The sequence below is a fragment of the Mauremys mutica genome, chromosome 4, assembly GCF_020497125.1.
Source record: "Mauremys mutica isolate MM-2020 ecotype Southern chromosome 4, ASM2049712v1, whole genome shotgun sequence".
In the NCBI taxonomy this organism is placed as follows: domain Eukaryota; kingdom Metazoa; phylum Chordata; order Testudines; family Geoemydidae; genus Mauremys; species Mauremys mutica.
The window spans coordinates 69,314,606-69,338,869 of NC_059075.1; the positions used below are offsets into that span (position 1 = coordinate 69,314,606).

Genomic DNA, 24,264 nt, shown 5'->3' on the forward strand with positions numbered 1-24,264 from the left:
GACAGATATCCATTCTCATCCTGCTGGACGTCTGCAGCATTTGACATTGTTGACCATGAGATTCTGCCATCTTACCTGAGAGAGATAGTAGAAGTCCAGGGTAATGTGCTAGAATGGTCTGGGCCAGGTGTGGGCAAACTTTTTGGCCCGAGGGCCACATCTGGGTATGGAAATTGTATGGTAGGCCATGAATGCTCACAAAATTGGGGGTTGGGGTACAGGAGGAGGTAAGAGCCTCTGGCTGGGAGTGCAGGCTCTGGGGTGGAGCCAGAAATTAGGAGTTCAGGGTGCAGGAGGTGGCTCCGGGCTGGGGAAGGGGGTTGGGGTGAGGGCTCTGGCTGGTGTTACAGGCTCTGGGGTGGGGCTGGGGATGAGGGGTTTGTGGTGTAGGAGGGTGCTCTGGGCTGGGACCGAGAGGTTCGGAGAGTGGGAGGGGGATCAGAACTGGGGCAGGAGGTTGGGGCATTGGAGGAGGTCTGGGGTGCAGGCTCTGTGTGGCACTTACCTCAAGCAGCTCCCGGAAGCAGCAGCATGTCCACTCTCCAGCTCCTACGCAGAGGTGTGGCCGGGTGGTTCTGCGCGCTGCCCTGTCCTCAGGTGCCGTCCCTGCAGCTCCCATTGGCTGCAGTTCCTGGCCAATGGGAGCTGCGGGGGTGGCGCATGGGGCGGGGGAAGCATGCAGAGCTCCCTGGCTGCCCCTTCACGTAGGAACAGGAGGGGGGACATGCCACTGCTTCTGGGAGCCATGGCACACGCGGAGCAGGGCAAGCCGCCAACCCCGCTCTCCAGCGGGAGCTCAGGGGCTGGATTAAAACATCTGAAGGGCTGGATGTGGCCCCTGGGCCGTAGTTTGCCCACCCCTGGTCTGAGCCCTTCCTGCAATGTCACTCCCAACAAGCAATGATGAGGAAATTGCACACCTTACTGGTGGAGTTCCACAAGGATCAATTTACTCTCTGATCTTTTTCCACATCTGTATGCACCCACTAGGTGAACTGGTCAGATGACACAGACTCAAGTGCCAGCAATATTCAGATAATACTTATCATTTACCATATACAACCACACCACTACCACCAAGGTGGCCCAATGCTTGTATGAGATCAGCTTTTGAATGAATAACAGTTGGCTGAAGCTAAACCCAAGCAAGGCAGAGGAGATGCTGGTGGGCAGAGGAAAGTATTCTGAAGGACTTGCAGCCCTGCTGCAGTTGCTGGTCATTGAAGACATGTGCCTACAATTGGTCAGTTCAGTCCATAGCCTAGGCGTACTCTGATTTCTCTCACATAGCAGCATCTGCAGGTAACATTTTTACCATCTACGCTTGGCTAGAAAATCCCTCCCTTCCTGGCAGACAAAGATCAGGCCTCAGTTATTCACACATTCATCACCTCTTAGATGGTTTATAGCAATGCCTGGGCATGAAGTCTTCACACTTAGGAAACTCCAGCTACTGCAGAATGCAGTGTTGTCTTCTCAGCAACACAGGCTACGGCGAACATATCAAACCTGTCCTCCTTTCGCTAAAGTGGCTTCCAGTAGACTATCAAATTAAGTTCAAGGTCTGTCCTTATCTTCAAAGCACTCCATGGCCTGGGCCCAAGATACCCAGAAGGATCATCTAAAGCTCCAGGATGGAGACTGTGGTCAATAACTCTGCTCCACTGGCACAATGGAACTCTTAACAAGAGTAAAGCTCATCTGTGCAGGAGACAGAACTTTCTCTGGTGGCCAGCCTAAGACTGTCTCATGAACTCCTGTAGGAACTAGGGACCATCACAAACCTCACCACTTTCCACTCCAAGTGCAAGGTGCATTTTTTTGCCCTTGCCTTCTCTAATATAAACACATAGCTTCAGATAGTTATATTAAAAACACTCCCCCTTCCTTCAAAACAAGACAGTTCACTGCACATGCTTTCCCCTCTCGGGAGAGGATGAGAGAGCACACACACAACAAGTGTTAGGTGGCTTAATGCACTACTAGAAGGCCATCAAATACTACAGTGATAAGCGTGGTATAAAAACCTACATAGAACAGAATAGAATAGAGAGGAGCCCAAAGGGAGGCCAGGCTCTGATGGGTTTCAGCATTTTTACCACTGTGTTAGTTAGCAGGTTTAACCTGCACAGTTGCAAAAACACCAGAAGCTGTCAAAGCTTTGTCTAAACTAGGGATCATAGCAGTGGGAGTTTTTTGGTAAGTATCCCCAGTGTAGTTACAACCCAAAGGCTTTGAAGAGGACGACTAGGATCTTCGTATTGAATCTGGTATTAATGGGGATAAATAATTCAATATGGTATTAGCTGTAGTCAGTGTAGAGAGCCCTGCCTTTCTATATGATGTAGGGTATTTATATGGCCTCCCTATTACCATAGATTGTGAGGTGCTCAGATACAAACTTGTATCTTCTCTTATTTCTCATTGCCTTTCACCCTGTCCCCTTTGTTCCACCAGTGATGCCAGTGGCAATGTCAGAACCGAACACACTGCATTTGAAAATAAAATTAGTTGCAGAGTACCTTAGGCCTGTAAGAGTGTTTTTTCAAAGGTCAGATTTTTCTTTCTTTCCCTCCATCATAAAGATGAGCCCCCATTCAGAGTGGTTACCACTAAAGTAACTCATGCCATCACATTCAATTTTCATTAACTCCACCACCACCACCCATGGTCATTACAATGGAAGTGTGAGGGTATCTTTCAGGTCAGAGTCATGGAAGAGAAGGTGAAATTGGCCAGTATGAAAACCAGCGAATCAGAGAGTACCCTATACAGAAAATATCAGGAGCTGCTGGGCACAGTGCAAGGAAAGGATGATCTGATCGGCAGACTGGAAACACAGCTGGAGAAACAGGTAAAGCCACCTTCCACTGGGAGATCTGTAGCATGCATGGGCCCGTGGGACCATAGGTAACATATGGTGCATGGTTTGGCTTATCTCTCCATCATCCATGTGCTTTCATCGAACCTGTGAAGGGAAACAGTCTCCTCCTGGCTGGTAGGGTGACCCGAGTCTTTAATACGATGGTTCTCTGATCAAAGCAAGATTCCTCTCCTTCCAAGGAGAAATACAGCAATCCAACTAAACAAAACTAAAGTCAAATCCATTTAAGTTTGGGCTGATGGGGATTCATAGTGGGATGTGAAAATGTTTTATTGGGATCACTGGTTTAAATTCATAATAGACTGGGAGAGTGGACATCTCAGATTGAAAACAGCCTTTGACATTCTGGTTGTCTAAGTGATTCAATTCCTAAGTGTAGAGATTTTAGTGGTTCTGGGGTATGGTAATACGATACTGAGTCTCTTACCATTATGTCTCTGATCTGAACCTAGCTCGGGACATTACCATTTCATGGATGTTCAAAGGCCTATGTAAAATGCATTACATAGGATTTGCCAGGTCTTATCAAACCACTGGTCAACCAAGTCTGAAATCTCATCTCCAGCAGAGGCTGGCACCTGATGCTTTAGAGGAAGGCAAATAAGTAGAGTAATACACATTGCAAATGTTACAATGCTGTACTCAAGGCGGGAGGGGAGAAATCCTACCTCCCTGACATGAAGCATGAGATTTGATAACATTTGTAGTTAAGCATATTAAAGTAAGAGTAATTATTTGGTCATAGAATTATCCAGGACTATTTAAACCCAGAAACAGTATCTGAACTAGATGTGCTGCTGCGGTGCTGAGTTGCACAGACCAATTAAAACTATGAAGTACCAGTTTTATTTTTATTTGTTGTATCTGTATGGGCCAATGATTGAGTGAACCCTTTATTCTCTTACTTTGTGAGAGTGTAAAATGAAGCAAGTGATCATATTTACTATCCCTACTTTCTAATGAACTAGACTCCATGTTACAAAAGTCACCAGCAGATTTGGTACAAAACCATTATCGCAATTGTCACCTTTGTTGTCAGCTTCAGTAGAGAGGCGAATGGCTGAAGGAGCCAGGGAGACTGAACTTCTCCCTCTAGCTCCTAGACTTGGTTTCTCCTTGTAAGGTATCTAAGCTATTTTTGGAGTGGGGACCCTTGCACTGCCACCACCCATGCTATACCTGATCTGAGGCTAAACAGAGGCCTTCACTTTCCAGCAGTATCAATCTAGCATCTTTCAGCAGCAATTTCCCTTAAGAAGGGAAAAAGAGAAAAATGATGTGACTGCAAAGCTGATGGCATGGTGTCATTACCCTGGCAGTCACTTGGGAACAATACTCCCTGTTTGATTTCTCAAACTTTACTCTTAGTAATATTATTGTAGCATCTAGGAGACCTGGTCATGGACCTATGCTAGACACTGTACACACACACAACGTACCTGTAAAATCCTCCTTGAGTTTCCCCTCGTGGCAGGAAGGTGCCCGGTAGGCACCCAGTCTCAGTTCCCCTTCTGTCCCAGGATCTCTCCAAACACTTCAGTGCTGTCTTGGGCTGAGAACACTTTTGTCACAGGATAGTTTGTGATGACCCACATCTCAAAGGCATAAACCAGAGCCTCTGGTTCTGCTGCCTTTTGTCACTTTTGACTCTTCTTCAGTCCCCAATCTTCCTTCAAATAGAAGGTTGCTGGGCTTATCCCCATCATCTCCTGATAAACTTTAGAGGCTCAACCAAAGCAAAAACACAAATAAGTCAGCCTGCCCTGGGTTTAACAGAACTCTCACATCCTTCCTGAGTTCTTTCCCAGTTCCCTACCCCTCGTACAGGACAGTGGCCACATATCAGTCTCCAGGGCCTTCCCTCTGTCCAGTGCTCACAGAGATTGGCAGGAAACATTCCCTCTATCACTCTGCAGGCCTGTGTCTTCCTTCAGCCTCAGTTCTCACTTCATTTCCTGCCCTTATACAGGACAGTGGGCACAGAACACTCCCTTGGCCCTCTTCTGGCTTCAGAGTCTCCATCTGTCTGCTTTTGGCCTGTCTCTCTTCCTTCCTAGATCCCAGGCCTCCTTATATCTCCTGACCCCAGATGCTACCCCATCCCCTAATCAGTGGTAGTTAGGATACACCAGTTCAGTCACAGGAGGTGTGACACCTCCCTAAAAAGGGGCTCAGTCACTCTGTGACAATATCCCACCTATAGACAGACCAGTGCTCCCCGTGGTGTCCAGGCTCAGGTATTGGGCCTGTTGTCTCCGAATATATTACTTTGACTTTGGTTTCTCAGTGAGAGCAACAGCTGTGTGTCACAGGGACCTTGATGGGATTGCAGGCTTTCAGAGTAACCATCCTTCCTAAACCTTCAACTCTAACACCTGCCCTCTAAGCTCCAGATAGAATTATTGACATTTATAGAATTCTCTTCATTCTAAAGGACTGAAAAAACATTTTACAAGGTACACACGGGAATTGTTTAATTCTCCACTGACATGTAGCCACTGATTGGGTGGAAAACTACAGTTACTTAACACCACAGAGCAACAACATTACATAATAATGTAGGGTAAGAGGAGCAGAAGACTATGTACAAATGAAACTCTGGGAGGCAGAATGTAATTGCCCAAGATGGAATTAGGTCAAGATATAATAGGGCCCCAAAACAGATACCCTGGTATTGTTAGCCTAAATTTTCAAAAATTACTCAAGTGGATCTTGAAATCACCAGACACCTTAAAGGGGCCTGATATCAGAGGCCAGTGAGCATTAATATCTCAGTATCAGATGGGTAGCCATGTTAGTCTGGCTCTGTAAAAAGCGACAAAGAGTCCTGTGGCTTTCGCTTATGCTCCAATACGTCTGTTAGTCTATAAGGTGCCACAGGACTCTTTGTCGCTTATTAATATCTGACTACACTTCAGTCCTGGGACCATTTCACTGAATGGAAGTTCCAGTATATAAGCCACTGCTGCTACAGTAACCCACTAGGAACATCATGACCATGTTCCCATAATGCATTTAATCCTCTCTTTGTCACAGAAGCAGTTGAGGGCTGAGGAAGCTAAAATTGTTCAAGACAAAGCTGCCAAGATCAAGGAGTGGGTAACATTTAAGCTAAGAGAGGTGAGTCTCCAACCTGTTGTCAACTTCTGTGGTGTGCAGTTGGGAGTGGTGATTCTATATATTGCTGGAGTTGAAGATTCAGCACTTTGTATGGACGATAAAAGCAAGATATTATTACTCCTGGGGGAATTCTGCACCACTGCCTTATGCCAACAGGGAGGATGGGCTCTCTAAAGTCACTGACAAAATTTGGTCTCTTCAAGGCATAGCCATTGTGCCACCCAGTTAACTAGCCAGCCATCAAACTGGAGTGTGGGTGATATCTACATACAGAAACTCTGGATGTTAGGTCTCTTCTTGCATTGAGTGAAACTTCTCATGTTGTCTTAAATGCTTGTATTCTCCTACACTGGCTTACTCCTGGGGGAATTCAACACCACTGCACCAGCGCATAGTTAATGGGCCATGCATATTTTTAATTTTTTGCACAGAAAAAAGCTTCTGCCGGAAAGTTGCTGCAGTTCTGCCTTTTGCTCACCAGATGGCGCTGTGGCAATAGAACAGAGCAGCAGCTCCTGGCCAGCCAGGGAAGAGAAAGAACCTGCCTTCTTCATAGTGCCTGTGGGGCTAGGTCCGGAGAAAGGGGCTATGGGGAGACAAACAGCATGGGGCTGCTGGGGGGTCAGACAGGGGCTCATAAGGGCTAGTGGGAGAGGACAGACTGGGGCAGGGGCTGAATGGGAGTAGAGGCGCAGGGCCACATGGGGATGGGGGAGGGGGTACAAGGCCACATACGGACAGTGGGTGGCTGAATCGTGCAGAGAGACACTTGGGGGCAGGGAAAGGGGGGGCAGGGCCACATGGGGTCTGAGTGGGAGTGGAGGGACACATGAGCGTCCAGGGACACATGGGGACGGAGCAGATGTGCCTGAATGAATGGGAGAGGCCAGGGGTCAGCCAGGGCCTGCAGGGGGAAGCTCCCTAACATTCCCTCCCCCCCCCCGCCCAAAAAAAACCCCTGTTCTATACTTTTCCCACCCATACCCAACAACCCTCCAAGTTCACACCCAGGCTTCTTCCCAGCAATTACTTCCCTCTCCCTCAGTTCCTCTGTTACCCGACTCATTGAAGTTTAAATGAATTATTACTCAGAGTTCTGTATTAATATGCCTAGTAAGGAGTCTATTTGTCCTGAATCTTTTTTGTTGTCTGTATTGTTACAGACATACTTGCTGACAGGTATTTTGAAATAAATGACCAAAAATAATTGAAACATGGTGTGATTATATTGTGTTATTTTGACAAATAAAATATGCCGAATTTTGCAGAATTTGAAAATATTGTGCACAGAATTTTTAATTTTTTGGTACAGAATTTCCCCAGGAGTAAAGATATTCACTGCCACAAAGGAGTTAATGTTTGCCACAGCACACAGCTCATGATGCATGGGCAGATCCTCTGTCCTCTTGACTTAGGACAATTTACTGATTTGGGCAAAGTTTGCCTAAAGCAGTAAACTGGTGCTGAGTTGCCATGATCAGATTTCTACCTCCAAGAACCAGAATTTGAAGTAAATTGTTCTCTCATTCAGAGGAAGCAAAGACTTCCCCATCATCACCCTCTTCTGTGAATCCCGAGATGCAGTTCCTGTCATTCCTCTCGAGGCAGCACCTGGCTTATAGCCATTTTATTTCCTGCTCTTTCCTTAAAGTTACTAATTCTGTCTGACACTGTTTTCCTCCAACATGGCATTCCCTCATGTCTGCCCTTCCCTTCTCTTCCAAACCCCTCTGAGCTCCTGGGCCTTTATCTCATTCCAATGCCCACTGAAGTCAATGGGATTCTTTCCACTGACTTCAGTGAGCACTGGATCAGGTTCCTGCTGTCCCATCTGAAAGCACTTTTTAAAAGACTCAGTAACTCTTTACTCCTGGGATTGAGGCCACACATGCATCTCCAAACTTTGGATTTCTCAACTTGTTTCAGGAAGGAAGTTGTTAGCATGGTGCTTTACACCTATAGGTGGTGCAGGGATTCTTTATGTGGAACCCTGTGTTTGGGTGAGAGTCCCCAGTCTCTTTAGTACTGCCCAGATTATTCGCTGTGATGTGTTTCTTTCCCCTCCCTTGAATATATATTTGTTGGGGTTAACTTCATGTCTTTCCCACCCCGTCCCTCCTGGCATAGGGGGGATCCCATTACAGTGTGTGCAAGAGGAAGGAAAGCTGACACTCCCAAGTAATAGTAGTTTAGCTGTCTCTTTCCTACCAATTGTTTCCCAAAATATCTTACAGGTAAATTATAAATAATAGCAGAGAGAGAAAAATGATGAGGCCTATGCAGGGGAGAAGAAAGGTGCTTTCCAAGGATATCTGGGAAGAGTGGTTAGGTGCAGAAGGACTATTCCAACTGGCAGAAGCTGCTGCTGAGAAGGGCTTCAGAGCTTAAAGTTAAATTTATCTGTTCTTTTTCTTGTTCTTATCTTGAGACTTAATTGCAGTCAGAGACCTAAACACTTCTTGATGTTGGGGAGAGTGTTTAAATAATTTTTTTCAGTTTTTATTATTGTTTCATAGCTTGAGCTAGAAAATTACCACCTGAAAAACCGTAATCAGAGGCTGACAGAGCAAATTGAAGCCCTTCAGGATGCATTACAAGGTAAATATGTTCACTTTGGAATTGTAACCTAGTAAACAGCTGAGGACTGGTAGTCAAGAATCATGGGTGCTGCCATAGATTAGTAAGTATGACTTGGGTAAGTGGCATGACCTCTGTTCCTTAATTGCCCATTTTTGAAATGTGAACAACAATGCTTACCTGTGAGACTTAATTATATCAATGTTTGTAAAACCATCTGGATGGAAGAAGCTATAGACGGCAAGATGCTTTTATCGTAACAATGCTCCTTATTGGATTCCAGTGGGGCCTGAATCTTGGACCTCTGGTTTAGGAGGCTGTGACTGCTTCCAAACTAATGGGCTTGGCTGGTCCTTTTGCTCAGGGAGTCAAGGCTGTCATTGGCAAAACCTTCATTGACTTCAGTAGCGCAAGATCAAGTCCTTGATGAATTTCACTGTACTTCCTCCCCGGGTAGAGGCATCCACATTGCCAGAGAGTCACCATCACAAGTGGCACTATTGGACTTCTTGTTGACATCTTACCAGAAAGGAAGTAAGGACTGACTGAGCCAAGGAGACTGAACTCTCCTCATTGCTCTGGGGGTAGGGAGGAGAGTGTTCCCTCTGGCACAAGGTTGAGGCATTTTGGCAGATGAGGGTGGAAGAAGCTTACATTGCCTGTGCCTTTGCTGAACCTGTTCCATAGATGCTGGAACTAGGGGTGCTACTGCACCCCCGGCGTGAAGTGATTTCCATCATATACAGCGTTTACAGTTTGGTTCAGTGGCTCTCAGCACCCCCACTATACACATTTTTCCAGCATCCCTGACCTTTTCTGTGGCTAGAGAGAAGACTTTCTTCTTTAAAAGGAGGAAATTTCTTTTTCCCCAATTTTCCTAGCCTAAATTGAGTCCATTAAAAAAAATGAAGTCTAGAAATGGGAACAGGTGACCTAGATTTGCACTAGGCAGATAGGGAGCATTTCTCTCCTGCTAAGCTCTTATTCTGAGATGTTTTATGCCCCTGCCCCCACCCCTCCAGCACCAGGGAAACCATGCAAAGTTCTCGCCAAATCCCAGCACACTTCCGGTCAGGTGCTTTGCAAGTGGGTTTCTCTCATCCCCTCTGGCTCTGGCTGTTTACACAGACAGAATGGCTGGTAAGCTGCATTAATAATCTAGTATTAAGTGTTCCCTGGATCCCAACCCATTGAACAGCAGACAGCTCAGCACTGCCCACCCAACCCCTACCCCACCTAATTGCACAAACTCACTGTGCCAGGCTAAATTGAGAGGCCCCAGTAGACAGATAAATCTTTTGCAGCCAGCCATGCTGATATTAACAGCTTCATCTACTGGCATCTCCCAACATTCCTGGGAACCTGGAAACATAGCATAATATTTCATATGAATGGCATTTTTGCAGAGTTACACTGATGTCAGGTTGGGGAGAATTTATACAGGGATCATATTAGGACTGGATGGATGTCACAATCAGTTCCTTGTGCCTCTAGGGTAACGCACTGGTGGTCCTTGTTCCTTTATATCTAGTAAGAGGACATACCTGCCTAGAACAGCACCCTGCCTTCCATCTTCAGGGCTCCTTAAATAAGTCTGCCAGTCCAGAGTCCTTAAAACATTCCCCTAATGGGTCTAATTTATGCATATACAATTCAGAAACACTCAGTCCTAGTAATCCTCTCCCCAGGCCACTCCCACACTCCGCCCAGTATCTCAAACTTAGTTCTGGGTGTTCCCACAAGAGAGGATCCAAGCCTTCCATCTTCATTCTAGGTCTTCCCTGCTTTTGGGCTGGGCAGGCTGCAGTCTTATTCCCCTACTGTCTCAAACTGTTATGCAGCTTCCTCTCTTATTGCCTTCTGCTGCAGACCCAGGTGCCTTCCCCTAAGCCCAGTGGGGCAGCAGGTGATCAGTCACAGCTGCACAGGGCTCCGCTCCCTCTCAAAGGGCCAGTCACCCTGTGACATTTCTCAAGAATGTGGGTTTTAGGCTCAGATCCGCAAAGGTATCTAGGGGCCTAAGCCTTAGATTTAATCACATAAGTTCCAGGACTGTTCCATTGTGAGAGAGAGAGAGAGAGAATGGTGGTATATCCCAGTGGTTAGTGCGCCAATCATGTCTTCATTAGTTGTCCACAGTGGAACAGCTTCAAGTAGGGTGACCAGATCACAGGGATGAAATATTGGGATGCATGGGGGGGAGCAAAAAAAAAAAGGCGGCGGAGAAAAAAAGAAAAGAAAAAGCAGTTTCGTAGGGGCCGGGGGCATTAGCAGGCCCCGTCCGCGCTGTGGGATCGCGCTGCCCTCCCCGCAGAGCCTCCCGCCCCCCGCCCCCCGGCCCCGCCCCCCGCCCCCCGGCCCGCCCCGGGCACATGTGGCACGTCCCGCCGCTGGCGGGGAGCCCCGCGCCTCTCCCGCTTGGCTGCGCTCCAGCGGCTCCTTCCCGCCCTGGGCACATGTGGCGCATCCCACCGCCAGCGGGGAGCCCCGCGCCTCTCCTGCTCGGCTGTGCTCCAGCGGCTCCTTCCCAGATGGGCGGCCACCACCCTGCCGGGAAGGAGCCACTGGAGCGCAGCCGAGCGGGAGAGGCGCGGAGCTCCCTGGCAACGACGGGGAAGTTTATCGGTACGGGGGGACCCCAACTGGCTCCTCGCCCTTGTCCGCTGGCTGCCCCGCCTGGGACAAGTCTCACTCCCACAGCCTCTCTCCGCCACGTGTTTCTGGTGCCCACGCCCCCGGGCCGCGCTGCCCACCCGGGCCCTGCCCGCTCCGCGCTGCCCCCAGGCCCACCGTGCTGCCCCGCAGGCTGCAGGGCTGGAGCAGCCTCCGCGCTGCACTGCAGCGCTCCCAGCCCCAGCCGGCCATGGCCCGTGTGCCCAGACTGCTGCACAGGGGCATCTCCTCTCCAGGCCTGGCTTGGGATCCAATGGGGCAGTGAGGGGGATGGGGATTTGGGGAGGGATCCAATGGGGGAAGGAGGGGGCGGAATTGGGGGGGGGGGCGGGAGAGAGCCCCTCCGGCTCCACCTGTGTGCCGGAGCAGAGGGCAAAATTGTTTGTTTGTCCAGTGTCCCGACCGAACATCGGTCGGGACATGGGACAAACAAGCAAATATCGGGACAGTCCCGATAAAATCGGGACGTCTGGTCACCCTAGCTTCAAGAGGAGAGACTGAAGGAACCCCACATGAGAATATCCGATAGTTCAGTGGTTAGAGACTCCTGTTCAAATCCTTTCTACCTTTCTAGCAGAGAGGGGGGGACTTGAACCTGGGTTTCCCATGTCTCAGGTCAGTGTTCTAACCCTTGGGCTAAAAGTCATAAGACAGACAGTAGAACCCCCTGCTCTTTGTCCAGCTGTTTTATGTGGCATGAGGCAGGCACCTAACTCATTCCTGTAAGAAACACCTTAGGGATTGCTAAACAGAGATAGTTGCCTCCGTGCAGCCCAAACATAGGTGCGGAATGCCTTGAGGGGGGTGGGGCTTTGCACACACCCTTGTCATCGGCATCTCCCATTAGCTAGTTTAGGTGGCACCATGTCTAGCATGCTGGCTTTGTGGATCACATTCTAAGGTGTCTATCTCTCCCCATTCATTGTATAAGGACCCGAGGCACTTAATTCAGGCTTTGTGGATTGTAGTGTATTCCTATGATTTTCTAGGAGCCTAAAAGTTAAGTGCCATGACACTCAGTGTTGCAATGCTTAAGTCCCTTTGTGGATCCCATCCTTATTCTCTCCACAATCAGCAATAATTTCCCTTACCCTTTGTCCTGTCCTCCGTCCGTGTACTGTTTCAATTTGCAGTGACCTTGTAAACCCCGCGGGCAGCTGAGCAAGGCTTGTGAAGTCTGTGATAGTCAGGCACCATTATCAATTATATGTTGTTGTTCCTGGATATTCATATGTATATAATTTCTATCTAAAGCATCTTGGAATCTGGTTCTCTGGGACAGAAGACACAATATAAATGGCAAGGTTATGAGAAGACCTGAAATGATCCATGTAATTTCCCATTCTATTGCAGACCCTACACAAAATTTTCTAGGCTGTCAGGATTTTGCAGAAGGTCCAGAGAAGAGCATCTGAAATTATTAGACATTTAGGAGTAGGGTGTGGGTTTCTGTCTGAGAAAAGATTAAAAAGATGGGGGCCAGATCATTTCTTTGGCCCTCCTGGGCAGAAAGGCTGAAACCCTATCAGATCTGGCCTAGAGAGGTTCAATGAGCAGTTTCCGCACTTCCTTTTTCAAACTCACATAAAGGCATTGTTCAGATCAGGCCCTACACTTAGGGGAGGGATCAGGATGGAGACATGGCTGCCCTCTGAGGTGCTATTCCCTCACCAGCTCCACAGTTATTCAGTGAAAAGTTAATACCAGTCCTGCCATTAGAGTAGCTCTGAGCTAATGACCTAAGAGCAGTGCTGAGAGGCAAGTGCTCTGTGTTCTGTTCCCACCACAGACTTGCTGTGTGACCTGGGGGCATATATTTGCTTATTCCACCAGTTTTGTAAAGCATTTTGGAGTATTAATTTGGCTGACAAGCTCTATATAAATGCAAAGTATTATTTTTTCACCATTAACCTACTCACAATGCCCCTTCATAGTCTAAAACTCACTGCATCTCCAGAGGGTAGGATCAGAGTCAATGACTACTGGGTAGTTGCATGATTGTGTGTTCCCATGATGTTCCCATAAAGGCACGAGGCACTAAGGAGGCCCATGGCCTCCCCATGGATATCCCTGACTTAGGGGGGTTTGTAGGCCAAATCTCCTGCTACTTGAGCAGGGGTATGCCATCCTTCTCCACACCCTCACTGATGCCATTAGAAGGTATCTATAGCATTCAGATAGTCCTTAAGACTACGCAGTATGGAAGAGAAGAGAAAGAAATGACAGAGCAGAGGTATTATATCAGTAGTTCTCAAACTTTTGTACTGGTGACCCCTTTTCACACAGCAAGCCTCTGAGTGCGACCCCCCTAATAAATTAAAAACACTTTTTTATATATTTTACACCATTATAAATGCTGGAGGCAAAGCGGGGTTTGGGGTGGAGGCTGACCGCTCGCGACCCCCCATGTAATAACCTCGTGACCAGGGGCGGCTCTACAAATTTGGCCGCCCCAAGCAGTCATGCCCGGGAGGCGCCCCCGAGCCGCGGGAGCAGCGGACCTCCCGCGGGCATGACTGCGGAGGGTCCGCTGGTCGCGCAGCTCGGCTGGACCTCCCGCAGCTGCGGGCGGTTCGCTGGTCCGGCGGCTCTGGTTGAGCTGCCGCAGGCATGCCTGCGGGAGGTCCAGCCGAGCCGCGGGACCAGCGAACCGTCCGCAGTCATGCCTGCGGGAGGTCCACTGGAGCCGCCTGCCAAGCGTCCCCTCCGCAGTCATGCCTGCGGCAGGTCCGCTGCTCCCGGGGCTCCGGTGGACCTCCCGCAGGCATGACTGCGGCAGGTCCGCCGGCCCAGCCTGCCGCCCCCCCGGGAAAGGGCCGCCCCAGGCGGGTGCTTGCCCCGCTGGGCTCTGGAGCCGGCCCTGCTCGTGACCCCCAGTTTGAGAACCCCTGTATTGTATAGACATTAAATAAAGGAAATTTGGAAGGCCAACCAGGCATTCCCGTTTATCCCATCCTGTAACACAACACACAGAATGCAAACATAAACCTAAAAAAGGAAATTCTTATGAACAAACCATATTATACATTTAAGATACTTGATACCATGGATATTATTGGGGAAAACAGCTTAGAAAGTTTTTAAAGGAATTTAGACATTCATATGAATGAAGGTAGCATCTTTAGCTGGTGGTAATAGTTACAAAGGCTCTCAAATCTTCATGCTTCAGGGCATCCACTGATCACCAGATGGGGATAGAAGGAAATCAAGCCAGATACTCTTCTAGTTTAATGTAGTGTAGCTCCACTGAAATCACAGGGGCTATACAGATGTACACCAGCTGAGGTTCCGGCCCATTAGCTCACCTGTGACATAATGTTGCATGGGTATATAAGTTACTGGAGGCATTTCTCTTCCCTCTGATCCACAGGGTATTGGCTGCTGTCAGAGAAAGGACACTATTATAGCTGGACCATTGGTCTGTTCCAAGGAATATGTCTACACTGCATCTGGGAGTGAGCCTCCCAGCCTGGGTCCATAGACTTATGTTTGCAGGGTTCATGCTACTGCGCTAAAAATACCTGTGTAGACATTGCTTTGACATTGTGATTTGGGCTGCAGCTCAGGCACTCAAGCCTACTTTCTCCACCCCGCAACTTGAGAGCCCAAGCCACAACATCTACACAGTTATTTTTAGTCAGTGCTTAATTTGTAATGAAAAGAGGTGCTGGGGCTCAAGCAATTAGGTCCTGGGTCTCAAGCAATTTCTTAAATTTAATAACTGATGTGGCAAGCCTACAGGTGCTGGGGCTAAGCCCTGACACAAATTAAACACTGGTTTTAGTATGCTAATGCTAGCCCTGCTAATGTAAGTCTGTGGACCTGCTCTGGGAGATTTCCTCCCACATGCAGTGTAAACATACCCAGTGGCTGAAATACATCTGACATGAAGTCGTCCTAACAAGCAACACTTTGGACATTAAAACCTAAAAACATTTAAATGCCCTAACCATCCTCCTTCTTTCTTTTTAGATCTAACAACCATCCCTCCTATTGAATCTATTTGGAGCTATAACCCTTTGGTGCCCAAAATGCTATTGTCAACCTTGCTTGAGAAACCAGACCAGAAGTCCATGTTCCTTGGGACGGGTGTCAAACAGGAGTGTCCGGGAAAAGCTGCTAAAGGTGTTCCCCCTACACCAGGTATGATCCTTATTGATGAAGCCTCCATTGCAGAAGAAGACAATAAATCCTTGCCCTCACAGAACATGCTCAGGGTCATTCCTGACCCATCAAACTGGAAGCCCTCTTTAGAGAAAGATACATTCCCTACTGTAATCTCTGACACTAGCTCAGGGTGCCCTGATCCCACACTACTGGACCTCGCCGTTGAGTCCACAAGTGTCCTTGAAGCCCTGGCTTTCCAGTCTTCCTTGGGGAGAAACCAGAACTCTCTAAGCACCTCAGATCAGATGGCATCAGAGCTGGGAAACTCCTCAGATGAGCTGAGTGCCAAGTTCCGCTCTCACAGGCTGGACTCCTCTTCCTCAGGGGAGATGATGAGTACCCCTGATGGCTGTCTCCCAACTGCAGAGCCAACACTGGATTTGCCATCACCCATTACTTCAACACAGCCAAGCTTTCCAGGGAGGGAATGTGGACTAGGCAATAGTCTGACTCTCCCAAAAATCCGGACACCCAGCACCCCAAGAGACAGTATCCAGCTAGCAAAGAGACATTACAGCCAACCCCAGCCAGGTGCTGATTGCTTCCATAATGTAATGCGCCTAGAGGTTGGCACCTTCCAGCCCATAACAACCTCAACACTGTGTCCTGCACAAGTGGAGGAGACAGACATTGATGATGATGAGCTGCCAGAGAAGATGGAGACAGATGGATGCCCAGTGGGGGAAGAGGCTGGGATGGGTGTGAAGATTGATCAGCATCCTGGTTCAGGCAAAAATGAAGCTGGAAATTCTGAAGCGGGACCACTAGACCCAGGAGGCAAACCTCCTACTCCACCACTGCACAGGTTCCCATCCTGGGTAAGAAATGCAGGTGGCACTACATATACTGTTCTGCTTACCTTTCATCAGTACTTGGGTGCCTCTGTCAATAAAGGTCGGGCTTGTGTTGCCTAGGTGAAGGCTTATAGTGACCTTTATCTGGACTGTTTGGCTTCTGGCAACCTTAGTTAACTTATGAAGGCAGCCATCTTTATCAAGCCAAATAGTTCTAGATAATGGAACATACTGTTCACATTGGAAACTTTTATTCTTTTCTTTTCTTTAAAAAAACAAAAGCAAAAGATTCTCTGGAAAAAAATCCCACCAAAGAAATATTAATCTTGAGAGATCAAACCCAAAATCAAGAAATGCAAATCTACAGTTGAAGGTTCATCCTTAATTCTGTCCCCATGTGAAATTACAAGCCGAATAGGTGGGAAGGGGAGAAATAGCACTGGGACAGACTGTTGTAGGAGACAGGGTCAGAAGGATCTGTCACCACTAGAGAATGCTTCCCTCCAGAATCTGAAAAGGAGCTCCATATTCCAAAGTCTCAACTTTATTCTGCTATCACCAAAAGTAAAGTGTGCCACTGGCAAAGCATATGTCTCGTCCCCCTCTAGTGTGCAGCCCACATAGAAGATAACAGCCTACAGCTATTACTACCAGTTACTCCATTAGTTTAAGTGGCAGAGGTCTGTGTGGTATCTAAATGTTCCAACCCTGCTGAGGAACCATCTGGGTGTTTATTTAGTTTGTTTTTTAAAAATCCAGGAAATGACACACACAAACTTCATTAAAAGAACATTTTTAAGGTTGGAAAGTTAAGCTCTCAAAAGTTAGGAATTGTCAGAATTAAGGTTGCCTGTGCAACCTTAATTTGGCCCCCTTGTGCATGTGCTTTATGATACAGTCAGCTACGTCTATATTATGAGTGAGGGATGTAATTCCCAGCTCGTGTGCGCAACTCGCACTAGCTCTCATTGAGCTACCATGAGGATGTGTATGCGCACTGGTAATCATGCCCCCAGCTTGTAGTACAGACATAGCTTTTAATTACATGATCACATACAATTTTTTTCACAGGACCCCTCCTTTATTCAGTGCCTAGGATGAGCCTTCTGTGCAGATGAATCAGGGTTGTATTATAAAGGAGGCTGTTGTCTGTAGGATTCCAGCCTGACTGGTTTCAGAATTTGGGAGGTGTGTGGCGAATGAGGCAGGGGATTGCAGGAAGAGAAAGGACGGTCTCATGGTTAAGGTTGTTGAATGCTGCCTTGGAGAACTGGGTTTTATCTCTGCCTCTGCCATAGAGTTCCTGTGTGATGCTAGTTGAGTCACTTAAAAAAGTGGTCCCCAAACTGGAGTGTGGTCCCCTGGGGTAGGGGGGCATGGAGGAACATTCAGAGAGTGGAACTTGGGGGGGCAGGCCATCCCCCATGGGGGACAGGGAGGAAGTGCCCCCCCAGCCCTGCTCTGTCCCCAGTCCAGTCCCAGCTGCAGCTCTGCTCCACCTAGGATGACCAGATAGCAAGTGTGAAAAATCGGGACAGGAGACGGGGGTAATAGGTGCCTGTATGAGAACAAGCCCACAAAATTGGGACTGTCCCTATAAAATCGGGACATCTGGTCACCCTAACTGCACCCCTCTGCTCCAGCCCCATCCGCAGCTCCGCTCTTCCCCCAGCCCAGCTCTGCCCTCATTCTCTGTTCACCCCCTGGCCAGCACTGTCTCTAGCCCCAGCTCTGCCTTCAGCCCAAGCTCCTCTGCTTAGCCAACTGTGCAGGAACAGAGGGGGCATGCGGACAGATTGCATTATTAGTAAGGGTGGGCATCAGGGCCGCCCAGAGGATTCAGGGGGCCCGGGGCAAAGCAATTTCAGGGGCCCCTTCCATTAAAAAAAAGTTGCAATACTATAGAATACTATATTCTCATGGGGGCCCCTACAGGGCCCGGGGCCTGGGGCAAATTGCCCCACTTGCCCCCCTCTCTGGGCGGCCCTGGTGGGCATGACAGGAAAAGTTTGGGCACCACTGACTTAACCCTAACTTTTCACAGGTGGTCACTAACTCCATTCCTCATTTTCTGGGTGCCCATGGGGTCTGATTTGCAAAAATGCTCAGCACTAACAGCTGCAACTGAAGTCAATGGGAGCTCTGCTTTGAACATATAAAGTGCTGTGTAATGCTAAACTCGCTGAAAAATCAGGTCCTAAGTGTCTCAAGTGGGGCACCCAAAATTAGTGGACACTTTTGACCTTGATTGCTCTATGCCTCAATTTCCCACCTGTAAAATGGGGATACAACCACCCACTCATCTCACAACGTTGTTGTGAAGATAAATTAATTAAAGTTTGTGAAAATCTCAGATGCTGTAGTGATGAGTGCCATAGAATTTCCATAAGGAATTTAATAATTGTCTTCAGAGCCAGATTTGAACTGTGTGTATTAAATAAGACATCAGGCCACCCAGTGAACAATGAGGAGAAACCAAACTATTGAATAGTTACTCATTCAGTGAGTACTGTTTGTGCTGTGCACTGAATGAAGCAGGGATCCTATGGAAAAAATAGCATGTGCTTATGTAATTAACGACTGTATTATAATGCATATGGTTAACCTGAATATTGGCATATCCTAAATTTTGAGTGCTTGATTTTCCAACCTTAATGCTATTTTCATGTATTTTTATGCGTAATATTATATATTATTTGACAATGTTTAATTATATAGCAATAGTGTTTTTAAGGAATAATCATGAGGATGCAGAATTAAGGATTATCTTCCAATCTTAACTCTGTGTTTGCCCACTTTTGACTGCTTGATTTCTCAATCTTATGTTGCATTAGTGACAGATTTTTTTCCCGTGGAATTTGTGCCATTTGTGACGCTCTTTGAAATCTTTGGAGAGGAAATGCCATATGTTATGGTAACTCAGGCCAAGGCTTGTTCAAATAATTCCAGCTATTGCCTTCATTCCCTTGGCAAAGAATGGGAATCTTTCACGGATGTTCACTTTAGACCTTTTTTTAGTATATTTTAAAGTAGTGTTCGTAGCAATTAAACCAGCATTTCTAAATTATTATTTAAACTGATGATTGAATGTAGATGTCCCAGCTTGAGGATATGATTTCTGTAGCACTACCAGCAATTCAGCTGTGATTCAGGGGGTGGGACTGGATATCCCCACTACGGCTCCCTTCCAACCACCATGCAGTGGGATGGATCAGTTTCTCCTTAGAGATTCTTTCCTTCATGGATACGGCTGCCAGTCAGGACAGAAAGGAACGTGAGGCCATTAAATCTGAACAAGTGAAATAGTTTAGTTGACTTACAATTTGATTTTTATATTCTGGTGCTTTTTCTGACCATCACCCTATACTATGCTGTTGTTCCAGGAGAGTCGGATCTATGCAGTAGCCAAGTCTGGCATGAGACTGTCGGAGGTGGCCCTCGGGACTGACTCTCCCAGCCGGAGTAAGTTCGAGATAAGATCCATCCAGAGAGAGAGCTTAGGCTGAGGTTATAAGACATTAGCCTCTGGCTGTTCATGTTTTCTCCTTTTCTTGCCTGTTTTCAAATCAGATCTCACCCTGGCTGTCAGCCAGGTTGAGGAAGATATCTGGGCCTAGATGGGTATGCCTACACTGCATCTTAGAGCGAGCCTCCCAGTCCAGGTCCACATATTTGTGCTAAGCAGGGTTTGATTTAGTGCACTAAAAATAACTATGTAGATGTTGTTCGGGCTCTCGAGCCTGGGGGAGGGAGTGAGAGCTGCAATGTCAAAGCAATGTTGACACTGCTATTTTTAGCATGCTAGCATGAACCATGTGGACCTGGGCTGGGGGGCTTGCCCTCAGTTGCAGCACAGAAATACCCTGAAGGACCAATCCTTGGGTTTTTTTTGCCTCTATGTTAAGTAACTTTGGGGTGGGGGAGAGTGATTTACCTCCTTCCACACTTATGACAAGACACTTCTCTGCATACCCTGCTGTTGCCTGCCTGTGATCTGCTCTCAGGCTGTGGTGACCCCACCATCACCATCCACCTATTTCTAAGATCCCACAACCTTTGGTGACCTACCAAAATGGCACAGGAAGCTAGGCATGGAACCTTCCAAAATGAAGATGGGGAAGGCAGTTAGGGAATTAAATATTTGACATGGTCCTCTGGCACTGACTTCTTTGGGCATAGTGCTCTGGCTGGCATCTCTGTAGTATGTGTGTGAACCTCGGTAAGTTGACCCTATGTAGCTACAGGGATTGAATAGATCTAAGCCTAGCCCTGGACCCACAAAGTGGGGAGCAATGGAATACTTTTCTTGTGTGCTCTATTAGTAAGATGGCCAAACAGTCTCACCCTAGGTCAGTTAAGTCATGGTTGGTCATGCACTTCTCCACCAGAATGCTAAAATCTCCTGGTTCTGCCTCTCACTATGTGGTTCACTGTGCCTGGCTGCCATCACCCTGGGAGGAATGCAAGGGTGGGTGAGGTGTCCTACAGGCACAGTGGAAGAGGAAGTGCAGTCATCTTCGAGAACTTTCCAAAATTAGTAACCCCCACAACCTCTGGAAGACTTGATCTTGCAAATCTACCTCCTTCTCACTAGTTTGTCTTGTTGAGGTTCCCTATTGCTACATTGTGCCTTCACATCTACTTCCCTCCATTAAAACCTGCTGTTTTTTCACCAGTCTTTGTTCTCTCTCTAAATTTTCTAGTTTCGAATTTTCCATCATATTCAGCTTCTGGGCCATTCACTTGCCTTATCTACAGAAATGTCACGGTTCCAGTCTACACCACGCTGAAGGGGGTAAGGGATTACGTCACCTTTTGTGTTAAGAAAAGAATGGGGAGAATTGCCACCACCTTGAGAGTAGCAAGGGACAACACTGAGCAGACAAGAGGGCTTGAGAATGCCCGGGAGCCCTGCTGACTGACAGGCTGCAGTGGAGTAGCAGATGCCACATACACACACGGTAGTAATAGATATATTTAAAACTATTTTATCTTTGCCAAACTGAGGGCAATATTGGCAACTTGCTAAGTCCCTGAATACATCATCAAATTTGCATAAAGTGAAATTTACAAAGGTTCAGTCCACTGAAGCTACAGATCCCCATTCAGGGAGGACAGAACCCTGGTATATGTTTGAGACCAGGCAGTTCTTGGGAAGCTTCAGGAAGATGGGTATGGTGGAGACTAGTGAGGTCTTGGAGGATGGAGGCCGGAGGGTGAATGAGAATGAAATAGAACAGAGGTTCTTAAACTGGGGGTTGGGACCCCTCAGGGGGTCACGAGGTTATTACATGGGGGGGTCGCGAGCTGTCAACCTCCACCTCAAATCCCGCTTTGCCTCCAACATTTATAATGGTGTTCAATATATAAAAAAGTGTTTTTAATTTATAAGGGGGGTCGCACTCAAAGGCTTGCTATGTGAAAGGGGTCACCAATTAAAAAGTTTGAGAGCCATTGAAATAGCAGATGGATTTTGGGAGCCTAAGGGGAAAGATTGGGTTTGTGGAGCCCTAGGAAGACAGAATCTGGGGAGACTCAGGAATATGGGACCTGGAGGGGAACATGGCCTGGAGCAGTGGTCCCCAACCTTTTTTGTCTGGCGGGCACTGGACGACAAGCCACTGAGAACTGTGGCCGGCAGATGAGCATCTGCCGAAATGCCGCCGAGAAGCGGCAACGTCAATAGCTGTCACCGCCAAAATGCCACAGACAAGCACCGTCATCTAGAGGTGTCGCCGCCAAAATGCTGCTGAAAATCAGCGGCATTTCGGCGGTGATGCCTCTGGATGACGCTGCTTCTCGGTGGCATTTCGGCAGATGCTCGTCCGCCGGACAGTACGTGGGCACATATAGATGCCCCGGCGGGCGCCATGGCACCCACGGGCACTGCATTGGAGACCATTGGCCTGGAGAGTCCCTGGAGAATGAGGAATGAGAGTTGAAAACCTCAGCATGAAGGTGAGTGGGGTGAGAGGCCCTGGGTAGCTTTGAAGAAATGAGACTGGCCCTGTTCTGTTTGTGCTGTCTCTTTATGAACTGTAGCATGTGTCTGTACTGGAGATCCTCCTTCCTCGCATTCTGATCTTGAAGGTTTGTTTTCCAGAAAGCCACCCAGATCAGCAACGTTCCTTTCTTAGATGAGTCCTCAGGCTCCGATGATGACTGCAGCTCCCATGCCAGCTTCAGGACCTCCAATGGTGGTTCTGAGATCAGAAAGACCAGCATGCCAGGCAGCCCTCGTGCTGTGAAACGAGGTAAGTTGAACCCAGTAAGTTGGGGAGAGCAGGCAGACTTGGGCTGCCAACCATTGCTCAGTAGAAACCAGTCTTCTAGAATAGTTCTTAGTCTACGGTGGAACTCTGACACCAGGACCAGTTTGGGGATCTCTCCATTTGATTGTTACACCCAAATGATTGTGACACACAGATCCTTGGAATCATGAGCTTTCACATTAGTTGTATGCTAAAAGAAACACCTTTTTCTTTCCAGGCCATCTGTTAGGCATGCTAGTGCCAACTCATGTCAATCAACTTCTTGTTGGCTCCTGTTAGTTCTGTTACAAGCTGGTAAATTCTGCACCAGAAGCCAAATGGCACTTAAAAAGGTGCACAATTCTTTCCTGCCTTTGGCACATCATATAAATTGCATCCTGATCAATAGAAGTGAAGGTGAAAAACACGAGAATGAGAACTGGATCCAATCTAACTTTCCAAGAAGCAGCACTGTCATTGCGAGTGGCGAACAATAAACCTAAATTCCGTATATATGGTTTAAAATTCTCTCTTCTCATGCTGTATGTGGTTTAAAATAGTCTCTTCTTGTGCTGTATTGACTAATGTGTCTGTGTGCCACTGGAATCTAGAGGCAGAAGGATAACAGAAAGTGAATCTGTACTATTAGTAACAGCTGATCAGGGTTCTCCTTTAGTTCAAGTGGTAGAGGCTTGTGGTTTGACAGCAGGGGTTCTTGAACTCTTATTAGTTAAAATTCTCATGTGTGGTTTAGTTAGTGAGTATTGCCTGTGTTTAGGCAGCCCTGAATTCATTACATTATAGAATTCCTTCCCATTCTCATGTTTACAGAAGAATGGGTCCACAGGCCTGGGGGGTGGGGTTTGGATGTCCAAGATTTGGAACAATATCTGATTGGTTTGCTCACCTTGAGCCAAGTAGCTTTGGGGTTGAACTGGAGGCTTTTTCAGACAGCGCAGGCTCAGGATGCAAGTTACAGATCTCACATAGATGCTGAGCACATAGGATTCCCATTGTCCCTTAATTCCTGGCAGGTGTCTCTATGTCCTCACTGAGCTCAGAGAGTGATTATGCCATCCCTCCTGATGCCTACTCCCTGGATGGTGACTATTCAGAGCCAGAGCACAAGCTGCAGCGGACATCTTCCTATTCCACTGATGGTGGAGTCTGCAGTGTAAGTTTTATGCCCCCTTGGACATCAGTTCTGGGTTATGGACACAACACTGACCCTGAAAGGGGAGTGGCAAAGCTACAGTATGAAGGATCTGCCATGCCAAACCAGATTGTTGATCCAGCTTGTCTCTGGCATCAGCCACTGCCTGATACCCCCATAATGTACTTGGCCAACTGTATAGTGCTGAGGACTGGGGATATAGTCCTTCCTGACCCCGGGGCCATCAGCATGAAGTTTGATTATCCATACCAGTTTTCTGCACATCCCACTCTTCTTTAGGTGATGGTTGTGACCTCACCCATTTGTATAGAAACAAAAAGTTCTTAATTTGGAAACATGGGAGGCATTTTGATCTAGTGATTAGAGCAACAGAACGGGAGTCACAAAACCCAAGTTTTATTGCCAACTCGGCCATTGATTGATTGTGTGATATCAAGCAAGTTGCTTAACCGCTCTGTGCCTCAGTTTCCCCCTCTATAAAATGGGCGTAAAGATAATTGCACATCTCTGTAAAGAGATTTGAGATTACCAAATGAAAAGCGTTCCATAAATACCCAGTGTTATTTTGTCATCGCTGGTATGGGCTTGCTTCTGCAAGCACAGCTACAGCGTGCTGCATCAACA

General features: G+C 47.5%; 1 protein-coding gene across 5 annotated transcripts in view; it reads left to right on the forward strand.

Moving 5' to 3' along the window:
* PLEKHH1 (pleckstrin homology, MyTH4 and FERM domain containing H1) overlaps positions 1–24,264 on the forward strand; it is an 88,521-nt gene that overhangs the window by 25,076 nt on the left and 39,181 nt on the right. For all 5 annotated transcript variants that reach the window (XM_045014326.1, XM_045014328.1, XM_045014329.1 and 2 more), the window contains exons 4-11: positions 2,705–2,854; positions 5,921–6,004; positions 8,521–8,602; positions 15,227–16,239; positions 19,599–19,677; positions 20,919–21,010; positions 22,319–22,469; positions 23,501–23,640. In XM_045014326.1, the coding sequence (XP_044870261.1) occupies positions 2,705–2,854; positions 5,921–6,004; positions 8,521–8,602; positions 15,227–16,239; positions 19,599–19,677; positions 20,919–21,010; positions 22,319–22,469; positions 23,501–23,640 (1,791 nt within the window). The remainder of the gene's footprint in view (positions 1–2,704; positions 2,855–5,920; positions 6,005–8,520; positions 8,603–15,226; positions 16,240–19,598; positions 19,678–20,918; positions 21,011–22,318; positions 22,470–23,500; positions 23,641–24,264) is intronic.